Source organism: Dipteris shenzhenensis, chromosome 30 (genome assembly GCF_047967505.1).
Source record: "Dipteris shenzhenensis isolate YYH24624 ecotype China chromosome 30, Dip_SZ_1.0, whole genome shotgun sequence".
NCBI classification, from domain to species: Eukaryota; Viridiplantae; Streptophyta; class Polypodiopsida; order Gleicheniales; family Dipteridaceae; genus Dipteris; species Dipteris shenzhenensis.
The window spans coordinates 49,106,611-49,121,346 of record NC_141625.1 but is presented as its reverse complement, the minus strand read 5'-3'; the positions used below and the strand labels follow the sequence as shown (position 1 = coordinate 49,121,346).

Here is a 14,736-nt window from a genome sequence, read left to right as displayed (position 1 = left end):
TTGTTCTGGTGTTCATAGAACGAAAATGGGGTGGCAGCACCGCACAGCAAAGGGTACAATCCAGTATTTGATTTTGATCGAAATCCCTTGTTCAGCAAAACAGGGGATGGGCTTCTCCCTCTGTATCAATCTCTGTTGCTGCTGCTGCTCCAGTGCTTTCCATGCTGTTCTTGGACCTCAAGACCCTCTCGCTTTCGCCCACCCAATTCAGAGGAGTTCTATCGGTTCACGAACTTGTGAGAAATCCCTTGGCAACAAGACCCGCAGCATGGGGGCCGGCAGTGACACAGGGTCGCGCCAAGTAATGTACCGATCGCGATTGATCTCTGTTGTACAAGACTGCGCCTTTAGTTTTCCGAACTTGCCTTGTGGTTCATCTGCTACGAGATTCTGTCGCATTCCGTTGTTTCGTCCACTCCAGAAAAGGCGTTATGGTGCGGCAACAGCTACACCGTGATAATCCCCTGAACCCATGAACTGTGGGTCTCATGGGTCAGCATGGATCCAGTTCGTTTGTCACCCAAGGAATTTTATTTTCTTCTGCAGCGGTGCATCAGCAAGAAAGACTTGCTTTCAGGAAGGAAGCTGCGACGCCTTATTATACAACATGGATTTCAATCAAACTCCTTTCTGGGTAGCCACTTGATCCGCATGTTTGCTTTGTGTGGAAGTTTACTTGAAGCAAATCAAGTATTCGACGAACTACACGAGCCAACTATATTTACATGGAGTGCCATTATTTTAGCACACACGAACCTTGGACAAGGTGAGCAGGCCATCAATTTGTATCACCAAATGCAGCAATCCAAAGTGAAACCAAATCATTATAGTTTTGTTGCCGTCCTTAAAGCTTGTTCAAACATCGAGTCCCTAGACCGAGGCAAGCTAATTCATGCGCAAATCATTGCGAGGGATTGTGAGCTAAACATATTTGTTGGGAACTCCCTTATCGATATGTATGCTAAATGCGGGAGCATCAACGATGCACGGAGGGTTTTTGATAATCTCTCAAAGCGAAGTGTTGCCACATGGACTGCAATGATTGCGGGATTTGCCCAGCATGAGCATGGTAAGGAGGCTCTTCAACTTTTCCGGCAAATGCTGGAGGAGGGCGCACAGCCAAATGATATCACATTTGTTTGCACGCTGAAAGCCTGTTGCAGCATTTCAGCGCTGGGTGAAGGGAAGTTTATTCATGACCTCATTAAAAAAAGTTGTTATGCTGCTGATTTATTTGTTGGAAATACTCTCATTTACATGTATGCGAAATGTGGGAGCCTTAAGGATGCACGCAAAGTGTTTGATGAATTACCAAAGGAAAATGTTGTGACGTGGAATGCGATGATTACAGGGTATGCCCAGCAAGGGAATGGTCAGGAGGCTCTCCAACTTTTTCAGCAAATGCGAGAAGTTGTGGAGCCAAATGATGTCACGTTTGCCTGCATTCTGAAGGCATGTTCAAGTATAAGTGCTCTAGAAGAAGGTAGGCTGATACATGCTCACATCATCAAACATGGCAGTGAGCTCGATGCATATGTTGAGAGCACACTTATTGACGCATATGCAAAATGGAAAAGCCTGAAGGATGCTCGTGGCGTGTTTGACAAACTGCCAAAGCGAGAAGTGGTTACATGGAGTGCAATGATTGCAGGATATGCTCAGAATGAGTGTGGTGAAGAGGCACTTTTGTTTTATTATCAAATGCAAGAGGAGGGAATTAAGCCTAATGCTGTCACATTTGTGTGCATTTTGAAAGCATGTTCTGAGATTGGAGCTCTAGACCAAGGGAAGCTTATTCATACGCATGTTGTTGCCAATGGCCTAGAGTTCGATGAATATGTTGGGAATACCCTCATTGACTTGTATGGAAAATGTGGAAGCCCTGAGGATGCATCCAGGGTATTTGACAAATTGCCAAAGCAAAATGTGGTGACCTGGAATGCAATGATTTCAGGGTGTGCCCAACGTAGCCTTAATAAGGAGGCTCTTCAACTTTTTCAGCAAATGCAAGAGGAGGGTATGGAGCCGAGTGATGTCACATTTGTTGTTATCCTGAAAGCATGCTCCAACGTAACAGCTTTAGTGCAGGGAAAGTTGATTCACAGTCATATAATTGAATCTGGTGGGGAATGTGACGTGACTGTAGGGAATACACTCATTGATATGTATGCAAAAGGTGGGAGCCTTGAGGATGCTGTCAAAGTGTTTGAGGATTTCTCGAATGAAAATGATATTACCTGGAGTGCAATCATTTCAGGATGTGCCGAGTGTAATGACCTTGACTTGGCCTTTCAATATTTTAATGTGATGCAGCAAGAAGGGCTCAAACCAAATGAAGCCATATTTGTCTGCCTTCTTTCTGCATGCAGTCATGTGGGAGTGGTGGAACAAGGATTGCATCAGTTCAGTTCAATGGAAAATGATCATGGCATCTCATCAACTGTTGATCATTATAACTGTATGATTGATCTACTTGGTCGTGTTGGATGCTTAAATGAGGCAGAAGATATACTACGAACCATCCCTTTTGAATTGAATATTATGGGTTGGTCGTCTCTACTTAGTCACTGCAAAACATACAATAATGTGGAGCTAGGGAAGCGATGCTTCGATCAAGTTGTTTTGATGGATCACAGACATGCTTCTGGATACAGCCTCATGTCCAATGTTTACATTGATGCCGGTATGTGGGAGGATGGTGCCAAGATAAAAGAGTTTAAAGCAGTTGCCCATGCATGGAAGAAGCCTGGGAAGGCTTTTATTGAGGTGGACAATATGGTATACAATTTCTTTGTTGGAGATGAGAGTCATTTAGAAAGCAGTAATATACATGCAATATTAAACAGGACCTGTATGAAAATGAAGGATGAAGGATATGTCCCACATCTGGACTCAGTCATGCAGCCATCTTCGATCGAGGAAGATGATCTTATAGACATTGAACATGTTGGAGTACTAGGGTCAACTCCCCACATGTAAGCCCCCAAATGGGGAGTGTGACAGGGAGTGATACCTATAGGTGTGAATGGCAAGAGAGAGGCCGCCATGTTAGAAGCACACAGGCTGCCACATGGGCAGCACATTATTATCCTCTTGCCCTCACTTAAGGCTGAACAGTCCAGGTGGGACTGCCATGGAGCTGCCCATTTTTGGGGCTGATCATGAACTCAATTGGAATTGTCAATGGCTGGGACAAAGCCCAGCAAATGTAGCAGGAGGTGGAGGCTTTTATAGGCCCAATACCTCATTCAAGAGACAGTAATGAGGAGCGGATAGGGCACTTTTGAAGGCCATGTATCTGTCGGCGTGGTGTTTGTTGTAAGGGCTAACATGCTATTAGAGCTATAGACGTGACAACTTGGTTTCAGCTCAACACAGGGGATATTTGCTCAAGGTAGAAGTCTTTTGCAAGAAGGAAGGACATCATCTCAGCTAGAGGATTTGGAGGATGAGTGCCTTTGCTAGGAGGGTGCTTACATCCATAAGGTGTGCTTCAATCAAGGGTAGCAGAATGTGTTAGTTTTCAGATCTATCTTTTGAGTTTCGTCAGATCTGATGGCTTCATGGATGCTGTCACCTAGGTGAGGAAAGATAATGGAAGCTACCCAAGATATGTTGGATGCCTCAGAATGCTAGAGATTTACCCAGAAGACTCCGTCAGACTTCATGACAAAGGTAGGGAGAGTTATAGGCATTGGAAGTGTATAGAGCTGGAAATGGAGATGCAGGTGTATGGACCGGCCTTGAATGATGCTTTCGTCATGTTCTTCAGCACTCTTTGGAGGGAGCAGGTGGTGCACATTCTTTGAGAGGTGGATTGCGGTTCATATTGGCTCGGTTGAGAGGGGATATTGGAATAGTAGGGTCAACTTCCCTCGTGTAGCTCCCAAATGAGTGCAATGGGGAGTGACATTTGTAGGGGTGAATGGGGCAAAAGAGAGCCTGTTGTGTAGGCAGCACACAGGCTGCCACATGGACAGCACATAGTTATCCTTGTTTGAGTTGGTCGCCCCTACTTATGACTGAATGGTCCACGCGGGCTATCATGGAGCTGCCCATTTTGGGGGTGCTCATGGGCCCAATTGGAGAGGCCAATGGGTGGAAAAAGCCCAGCAATAAAGCAAGGAGTGGAGGCTTTAATGGGCCCTAAACCAAGCCCTGGTTGGCCAGGAAGGGGCCAATATGGTTGGCCACACCAGGTCGGCCAGCATTTTGTATTCAGTTTTTGACATATTTCAACTTGCTTTGAGTGCCTAGCTGGAAATGACGATATTCTCCCCAAGTGAGTAAATGAGCAGTACGGAGCGAAAAGAGTTGGAATGCAAGTACGTAGAGGGTACCACGTTGAATGCAGGGCATGAGGAGATGGGTGAGACTCTGAATCTTGGTGACACCACCATTGAGCCGACGCCCGGTATGGGTATGGCAGCTCTAGTCTGAGCACCTGCCGGTTTGTGGAGTTTTAGCGTGGTGAGCTGGAGGCCTGGGGGTCGAAGGCATGCCTGGGTCTGTCAGGGTCCTGGTATCTTCCCCGCTCTCTAGGTTTCCCATAAAGTACGGAGGGTCCACACTTGAGGTGGTGCCGAATAAATAAGGTGGGGAAAAAGAGTTCTCCATGATATGTCTGGTGGGTGTAAGTGCCTCACACAGCAAAGCCGGCTCTCAAAACAAAACCTAGCTGGCGGTCTACACCATCAGATCTTTGCATTGTCTAATTCATGCTTTTGTTCAAGTGTTGAGTAGCATCTAGACAATGTGAGATGTTGAACATTATTATTATATTTCTTCTGTACATTTGATTTCTTGGTTCACAAGCAAGACCCTTCTAATGTTAATCTCTAACAGAGCAACCTTGTGGCTGAACAATATGCAGCTGGGTAATGATTGAAGTAGCCCTGTAAATTTCAGGTGACTGGCTGATGCCAGGCCAGAATGCATATGTTAGCATTTAGGTTGGGGAATCATGTTGTGGTAAAACTATCTCATACAAGGGGAAGGAGGCAAATAAGTAGTTCGTTGAATCAGACCTTATGTGAGGTGACATGTTAGAAAGGTCACTGACCCACTGTGAGCCCCCATACGTGCAGGGCAAGGGATCAGTAGACCAGGTTAGGGGGTATATCTGACGGGGTACGGATTGCATCATGTGTGGAGAAGTATGCAGAGGCTCCTGCATCAAAGTTGCCTGCCGCAGCAGTTGCATGGCATCAGATCTGCAGACACAGATGTACAGGGCTGCGTGGCAGCATCTACAGGCTCCTGCAGAGGACTGCCAGGGCCTATATATACTGGCAGTGGAGCAGCTTAGTTTACAGACTGGGGGCAGTGAAATACCCCAGCAGGTCGACATTTATGGCTTGCGCAAACTGCAGACAGGGTCGGCCTGTCTGCAGACCTAGTAGGGTGGATTTTGCAGAGTTCCAGCCCTCGGCTCTGCCTATAAATAGTTGCCTACTTTTACATACTTCTACGGCCACTGCAGCCCTTCAAGGCTCCCAGCCTGAAGGAGTGTGAACACAGTTTTCTCTTCTGGAGTTCTCAACAGTGAGCAATCTCCCTTGATTGCTATTTTTCCCAGCATCTTTTGGCTGGATGTGTTCAGCTCATCCTTGAGCACTTCCCCCATTCTTGTGGGTGAGTTCTTCTCCTTTCTATGCTGTATTTTCTGTGTTCAGTGAGTGCGTGCATCTATCTTGAGAGAGATCAGGGAGGATTTGAGATTATTCTGCTGCACCAGGGTTACTGTTAAGCAGTCCCTTCATTCTAACATGGTATCAGAGCCAAAAGTGGCATCCTCATGATCTGCTCTAACACACTGAAGGAAGGCGTCCCTCCAACAAGTGCTATAAAAATCAGTTTTTTGTTTTCATGTTGCAATCACGTCTTCTTTTTAGGAAATAGCAGAAAGAGTGGAAAATTGGATGAGAGTAAGTATCCCATCTGGAAGGTAAAGCTCAGAGGTCACTTGGTTGTGAGGCTGATCTGGGAGATCACGGAAGGAACGAAGGTGAAGCCCAAGGGCTCGATGGATCCAATAATAAGTATCATGACACAAGCACATCTGGTGGCAAGTGAGATTGGACACAAAGAGGAGGCACTCTCCATGATAATTGGCACCATTGCAGATTTGGTCATATCTCACATCCAGCTTGTGGATATGGTGGTGGAGGCTTGGAAGATCCTGAAGGATCTATATGAGATTAACAAGACATCTAGAACGGATCTGGCGGCGGAGGCTTAGAAGATTTGAAGGATATATATGAGATTAACAAGGCATCCTTTCCCTCTAGAACCATGGGGATGGAGGAAGGGGATCAGATTCATGACCATCTCACGAAGGTGAAGTTTGTGAGGGATCTATTGGCGGCAATTGTTCACAAGGTGGACACAAGTCAGCTGGGCATGCTTGTACTTGGCTCTCTCTCTAGAAGCTTCAAAGGATTCGTCACGAGAGTGACAGCAGGTCAACGGACTAGTCCAATGAGTTTGAGGAGCTTGGTTCTCTAGTCCAATGACAGCAGGTCGACGGACTAGTCCAATGAGTTTGAGGAGCTTGGTTCTCTACTACTACAAGCAGCAGCCCGAGGGAAGCAGTACAGCAAAAAGGGTAGCGACAAGACCTTCCTTGCAAAAGGTAAATGTGGAAAGGGTAGGCCTAGAAAAGGCAAGCCCAAGGATGACAATGACTCTGAAGGAAGCAAGTCAGAGGACAGTGGAGACAAGAAAACAGGAATCAGGACCGAAAATGTTTCCATTATAGAGGAAGTCAAATTCAGCAAAGAGGAGCTCGTTTTAGTCATAGAGCACTGCTGTGCTCACTCAGTGAGTGAAGATAGTGATGACTGGTATTTTGACAACAGTGCCTCTAGACACGTGTCCAACAATACAAATTGGTTTAAGGTGCTTCAACCTGTGAATATCGATTCATCGGAAGCATTCCTTCACCACGGATTCAGATGAAGAAAGGGTAATTACAAACGTTCTGTATGTTTCTAGCCTTTGCAACAATCTTCTGCCTGTCAGCGACATTACAAAGAACAGGATGAAGACTTTAGTTTGAAGACCGAAGATTCCTGATCTGATGGAAGGACAGAGGAAAAGTGATGGCTAGAGAAACAGAGGAGCATGGGCTGTACAAAATAAGGGCTTTAATGGCCCAAGTGGATACATGTAATTCAAAGTTGTTGCATGAAAGATTTGGGCATGTCAGTTATGGGACTCTCTCAAAGATGCAAAGAAATGATGGGCTTTCACACGTTGCAAATAGCACAGAGGTCTTCTATGCTTGCATAGAGGGCAAGCAACATCAAGAGGCATCCTCGAAGGAGGCTATGCAAAGAGCCAAGATTCCATTGGAGTTGGTTCATTTTGAAATATGCAGAAAGATGTCCAAGACATCGTTCTCCAAAGCGAGGTATTATCTCACCTTCATTGATGATTTCAGTAGGATGATCATCCCTTTACCCCTTGAAGTCGTGAAGGAGACTAGCTCTCCACTCCTCAACCTTGGATTCCTCTTAAACCTTGCGACCCTCTTTAAATCTTGGAAGCTCTCTCAACCTTATCCCCCTTCGAAACCCTATAACCCTCTCCGAAACCCTTGAACTCCCATGAGGTGAGAGCCTCCATCCATCATTGTGATTAAGCCCTCTTTCTCACCTCAGTGAGTACGAGAATTGCTTTCCACGTTGTAGCCTACACCTCTCTTCGGAATAGGATCTAATGATCTATGCTATGCTTAGCAACGATACGACTGTAGGTGACCAACACCCTTGGAACATGGACTTGGGAGAGACAGTGACAACACTTGGCAATAAAATATATATTCTTGTCTCCACGGGAGTTTAAGGATATAGAAGAGGGTTGCAGGGTTCCGAAGGTGTATAAGGTTGAGAGAGATTTCAAGGTTTAGATAGGGTGGCAAGGCAAGGTTTAGGAGTTGTCCAAGGTTGAAGAGTGAAGAGCTAGTCTCCTTCACGACTTCAAGAAATAAAGGGATGAGAAGGATGATTAAGGAAGAAAGAAGGAGGCGGAGGGGGGAGGAGGCAGAGGGAGGAGGAGAAGGAGAAGAAGGAGGGAGGATGGGAGATTGCAAGGTTAGAGCATGCTATCACACGATAATGTCCAAGAAGCATGGATCCAAGGAGATAATGCGCATAAACACGATAGTAAACTTGAACACTGAACCCCAAAGAGTCAGAGATTCATAGAGATTTATACATGTTAGTCTATACATAATTCGTAGGTACCTCCAAGGTGGGATCTCTTTTGTAGGGGATCTCTTAGACAAGTGTGGGGGGATCTCTTGGGTCTCTACGCTTTGTGGGGGAACCTCTTGAGTCCCTTCACTTTGTAGGGAACCTCTTGAGTCCCCCTTTTGTGGGGGGACCTAAAAAAGTCTAGGCTTTTAGCCTCTCTCTCTCTCTCTCTTTCTCTCTCTAGTTTTAGTATTTCTCTCCCTAGATCTTGATTTTGCAAGTATGATTGGATGTCTGCTAGAGAGGATTTTGGCTATCCTCCTCCTTTTAGATTCATTATACCATCTTTCAAGCTCAAGATATTACAAGAAGAATTTTGTCGCTACTCTACATACACAATTATCTCATCTTCGTTGCTCTACACTGTGCTTCTGGACCTTGTTGCCACATGGTTAACCAATTTGATCTCTAAACTAACAAACAATTTATAAAAGGGAGTCAAATCTCAAAGCCAATCATATGTCAACATTCAATCTTACATTTGTAAAATCTTGAGTACCCAAAGAAAGTCTACATCTTGCAACCATCATAGAATCAACAAATAATAGAAAAATAAACGTACACAAGTAGCATATTATATATAGCAATGCCACCTAATCACCAAGGAGAATTGTTGAATTTGTGGCAGTCAATGCATGTGTTTATAGCCTTATCATGTCTTTTTTGCTTACATTAACATGCACTTGTCAACCTACATGTGATGTCAGCTTGTGCATCCAATGCAGGAGTCTTTTTGGCATTCCAAGGTTGAATCCAAGATTTCATAAGTGATGTATATGCATCATCCAGCTTGTGCATGTGTAGGACAACAAGTTTAGGGTTATTGAATGCTTGGAAATTTTATGTCTTCACAGTTATGCATTCTTGTACTTAAAGTATACATCGTCTTGCAATGTGGTTGTTGGTCATAGAGTAGTATATAATTGTATTTGTGTCAGTTGACGTACTTGGGCAGCCTATTAGTAATTTGCTGGTGTGTTTCTTATCCATTCAGTGGGCATATATTACCAAGGTAGTAGTTCTTAAGACCAAAGGGAGTCACCCCCACTACTCAATGGAACTAGATGGCACTAAAGTATATCGAACTTCAAGAAGTTGTGCTTTGCATTTCACAACGTGAATTAATAGAGAAAATGCTCTTGGGAATAAGAGGGACTCTTAGCGGGTTGTTAGGATCCCTGTACTGTCTTGAACTCTACTATCAATTCAAGTTTTCAAGTTTCAAATTGCTTAAATATAACTAAAATAAAAGTTTGCACATTTATATTCAAAACTAAGTGCTTGCTTTCACTTGGTGTGCTCTCATTGGGGTGGCATGCTCTAACCAGGTTCGTTTTTCTCCAAGATCCCTTACCTACTTTTCTAGCGTATTGAAAGTGTTGCTTGGCTACTACTTGCTCGACAGCAGTGTGTCGTGCTTTATTTGTGCGCTGATTTAGGCTTCTGTGTTTCGAGTTGAGTCCTTCAAAGGTCGTGAAATGACATTGGTTATACTTTTTGGTGTGCTTGCATCCTCTAGGCCAGCTCGTAGATTTGTCAACAGTTCGTAGCTATGTCAGTAGATCTCACTGCTACTAAGTTCACCGTCCATTGTGTTTGATTTGAAGGAAGAGAGAGAGCCAATTATTTGGATCCTTTCTTGCTCATGTTCTCAAGTATTGATTGTTGCTCTTCTTTACGAAACGAGCTGGTGTAATGCGTGTGCTTTGTTGGGTCATTTGCGTCACACTTGGACGTTGCTTCTTCGTCCTAATGTCTTTTACTCTTTCTTCTGCTTTGCTTTACCAGCAGATCGTCAGGAGTTATCAGATTTGCATGGGTTATATTTTTATAAAGCTCCAAATTAATGTGCTTATTAGATGTCCTTGTGCTCGAGATTCTATGGCGCGAGATCTTCTTGGGATTTTCTTTTAATTGGTGGGTAAGTTTTCGAGTGTCATTTTATCGTACTCCTTAGTTGTCTCTGATTTTTGTATTTAAAAAAATATATACATATATATATATATATATATTTGGTTCTTATAGGTTTGTTCTCTATTATACATACATACATACATACATACATACATATATATATATTGAAGCTTGCTTTTTTAATAACATTTAATTATCTTTTATAATTTTTAATTTTAGATTGTTTTCATAGTATGCTTAGATCTCTTTTAGTCTTAGCTAAATTTAATTTTATATATAAATATAATGATAAATAAATAAGTATATATATACGGTGTTGATAGAAAATGGAAGACGACAATGCTTCATGGGACCTTTATGGATTTAATTTTCATTTTTAATGTTTAGGGTTTAGGCAACCATAATATTTAGGATTTAATGTGATGGATTTAGGGTATTGTTGTATAGTGTTTTAAATTTTAATTGATGCGTGGGTGTAGGTTTTATGAATTAGGAAGGGATGCAAATGGTCTACTTTGAATTTAATTTGCTGGTTAGGTCTACTTTTAATTTGCATTCCTTAGGTAACCAAGGAACTCTTTCAAGAAGGCAATATTAAATTGATCATAGCTTTCCTCAAATGCATTAATCTACTGATATATTAGCAACTAAAAATGATTATGAGCATTGGATGTAGAATAGAATAGAATATGGCCATTGGATTAGATTTGTTTGATAGGTTAAGTGTTAATTGGCCATAGCCTTCCTAAAATGCTTTATTATGAATAATCTATTGACACTATTCCTTAGTTATACAAGCAATTGTTTCAATAGGGCAAGAATTACTTGATCATAGCTTTCCCCAATGGACCAATATAAAATATTCTATTCATACATTAACAATGCAAAATGATTATATACATTGGATGCTTAAATGATTAGACTATGACCACTGGATTATATTTGTTCAATGTAGAAAAGTCAAATCATGAATTCCATACAATGATTATGGCCTATGGTGCCAACAATCTAAGAATTTCACTAAGTTGAAGTTTCTTTTGTCTCTGAAAAATAAAATTTAAGTTTCATGAGGAAGGACATAAAGTATATAATTTCTATGATAGCCATCCAATGAGAAAAATTAATCCCTAAGCACATAAATAAGGTACACGTCATAGTATAATAATTAACAAATGTTAAACTTGACTAGGAACCCATGAACTTTGACTTGTGATGCAAAGGAAGGCCATGCTTTTGTGTTTTATAAATGAATTCCACTAGATTATATAGTACAGTTTCTTTTGTCTTTGAAAAATATTATGTAAGTTCCATAAGCAAGGATATAGATGTAAAGACATATTCATTCTATTGCAGGATCATGAGATTTTTTTTTTGGGATTACACATGTCTCATTAAAAGTAGTTTGAGGCGTGTGCAAAGTGATATCTCTTGCCTTTGGTAACATTCTATTTGGCTCACTTTCAAGATTACTTTTAATTGAGAGAGAGAGAGAGAGAGAGAGAGAGAGAGATTATGCAAGTGCATACAGGTATCCATGATAGGATCGGTTCTTTAATATCTATGGCAATTTTTATGGCAAATGCTTTATTCTTTAATCTAAATTTCAATGACAAATAGAAAATGCTTTTTCATTTAGGTTTTAGGATTTTAATGCGGGATTGCAACTTGCATATTGATTTAGGATTGCTAGTTTAGCAATTCAGATGGAATGCAAATGTAAGGATATCCTTTATTCCATAAAATTTAATTGCGAACGCTAAATTCTTTTTCATTTAGTGGCACATTTTGATTTAGGATTGCTAGTTTAGCAGTTTGGACGAAGTTCTACAAATTACTTTATTCTATAAATTGCTTTACATTATGTTGTTTTATCTATAAATTTCATTCATAAGTTTGCTTTATTTTATATTGCTTTATCAATTTAGTGTTGTATTTTCATTCATAATTGCAATTATATAACTTGAAAGAATAATTTCTTTCCATCCATATGAACTGGTGTTAAAGTATAACTTGAAAGAACATATATTTTAGTCATGGATCAATATAAAGAGTTCATCCCCAAGAACATATAGTTTTTCATAGTATCGTATACATCCATCATTGATCAATATACATCGTAAAAATTTCAATGTCATGCTCTTGGATACACTTGTCCCCTAAGCCCAACACCATGCACAATGCGATCAATAGTTGGGCTTTACAAAGTGGACATAAGCTCTGGTTGGCAAGTAATCTACTAAGCAACAAATATGAAACTTATGGTTGCAACGTAAAACATAGTAGCCACTTGAGTTATCAAACAGACACTCGCATATAGGGCACAAATAGTTATCTAGACTATCGGAGGCAAGCGGTTGCACAGCATATGGTTGTGTAGATGGGTGCCAAAAAACAGCTAATCGTGCCTCCACGCTCGCATCTCCGATCAATGCTGCACGTGCATTGTCTGCCTCTTGTTGTTGCAATTGTGTGTTCAAATCCTTGAGGCTCTTCAATTAGGCATGTAGAGCAAAAATCTCATTTTGTAGCTTCGGATCGGTCAGTGGTCTTTTGGTTTCCAACCTGTTTCCAAGCGTTGAACTTGCTTGAACCGAGCCTTGCTCGCTTCATGGAGTTGTGCCACTTGTTACTCCAATGTCCCACGTGCACTCTCCAATGCCTTGAACAATAGTGACTGCGTGATTGTCACTTTAATATGACCCCGTGTAGGCTTGTCCTTGTAAGACGAGAAGTCCACTTGGATTCCTTTGATGAACTGCACGTACAAGAATTTAGTAAAGTAAATTGCCACTTTATTACGGTGTGATGCCTTTCCATATACCTTGATATAGATTTGCCTAGCATTTTGTCGAATCAGCTCGTCTCGATAATTTGCAATCTTCCATCTGTCATGCTGGTCTCGTGCTTGGGTTGGGGTGCTTCTACCTTCCTCCATTTTTCTCTTGCGCCTCCGAGCTTGGTTGCTACCTTCATCGGCCTCTAAGGGCCAGATTTTCTATAGCTCTTGGTCGAGATGAGCTTATTGACTTCCTTCCATTACATGCCTAAAAAATGAGCACACATGATATTGGTTACTAGTTTGTATGTGATAATTAGTGAAGAAAGACCTAAGAAATGATAAACTTAATATTAAAAGCATGCAAAGATTGTAACATTAAACATATAGACCTCCACAATGAGCATACATGGATGTGCGTGTGCAATAGTGTCAGGCATGTGCTTGGGCATTGCACTTGCAACATTGTATAGTCACTCAAAATGTAAGCGTTGATGCTCAGCACACTGAGACTTCTCTTCGGCCTTCTCTTCTGTCAATGGATGCTTACCTGCTCTTCTAGAACCTTCTAGCTCCATAGGCAGGGGAGGAGTTCCCTCTCCTTGGGACATGCTCACATGAAACTATTGGTTGTATAGAGCGAAGTGCAGCTGGGTGCTAGATTTGCGACAATATGCAAGCTCTACATGCATCAAATTCAACATTTGTGAGATGCTGATGTGTGATGTATGACACAAGATGCAAATGTCACATGCAATATGTTTGATGCAAGATGCAGATGCTACATATATTATGCAAGATGCAAACTGTTACATATGCTATGCAAAATAACAAAATTAATTTAACAGAATGTATAGGTTATAATGTTTAACTACAATTGGCAAAATAATTAATTAAAACTCATGTACATTGACAACAGTATGTAGGCTTGTGGGCAAATGCCAAATGGCAAAAAATAAGTTTTGTTTTTTAATAAGAATTTCATTTCAATAAGTTTGATGCATGGGTTTCCAAAAATATTACAATACCAATAAGGTGGCCTATGATGCTAGCCTAAGTGCAAGGCTCATCTCATCCATAGGCCTCATAGCCAATTGCCCCTCACATCCTACTCTCTAAGATATCACTGGTCTCTGCAGGTGGCCTTCTCTAATTGGCACTGCGATGCATCATTTGTTCACATGCATGACGCTTAATGGCATTAATAACATCATTTGTTCACATGCATGACGCTTAATGGCATTAATAACATGAGAAAGGGGGATTTTGCGATCATCCTCAAGGTCATTCCAGGCATCTTCAAAAAATTTGATCCTTTCAATAATGGCCCATCTCATTGCGTATGTATCTGCATGGCATGTATATCTGCCTCTTAATGCTACTTCCTGTAGCTCAATTGCAAGCCTTTTTTTTGCCCATGCTCTTCCTCTTTCCTGTGAACTCACTCGGCAAAGTTGGCATCTGTCTTTGAAAACTACTTCTTCAAATGCTTGAATGCCTTTCAACTCTCCGAAAAGTCCATGGCCATCCCCCAGTCTATGATGCCTACTCAACATCTAGACTTTCCAACAAAATCCAACAAGATATTGCTTGGATGTAGGTCTATGTGCATCAACCTTCCAGCATGTAGCCCTGCTAAACCATCCACCATAAGCATGGATGGTATGGAGGAGATTCTCACAAAAGACATTGAGTCGGGCAATATCTTCCTTTCCCAATGTAGCTTGGAGCCCCTTGGTTGTTGTGGCCATCAGATCCGCTCCTCCCTTTAGAACATGGTGGAGGTAG

The 14,736-nt window shown here is 41.7% G+C and overlaps 1 protein-coding gene across 1 annotated transcript; it reads left to right on the top strand.

Moving 5' to 3' along the window:
* LOC147882258 (putative pentatricopeptide repeat-containing protein At3g01580) lies at positions 1-4,678 on the top strand. The gene has a single exon (XM_087402116.1). The coding sequence runs from the start codon at positions 499-501 to the stop codon at positions 2,977-2,979; it is 2,481 nt and encodes an 826-aa protein (XP_087258242.1). The 5' UTR covers positions 1-498; the 3' UTR covers positions 2,980-4,678.
* Positions 4,679-14,736: the final 10,058 nt, after the last annotated feature.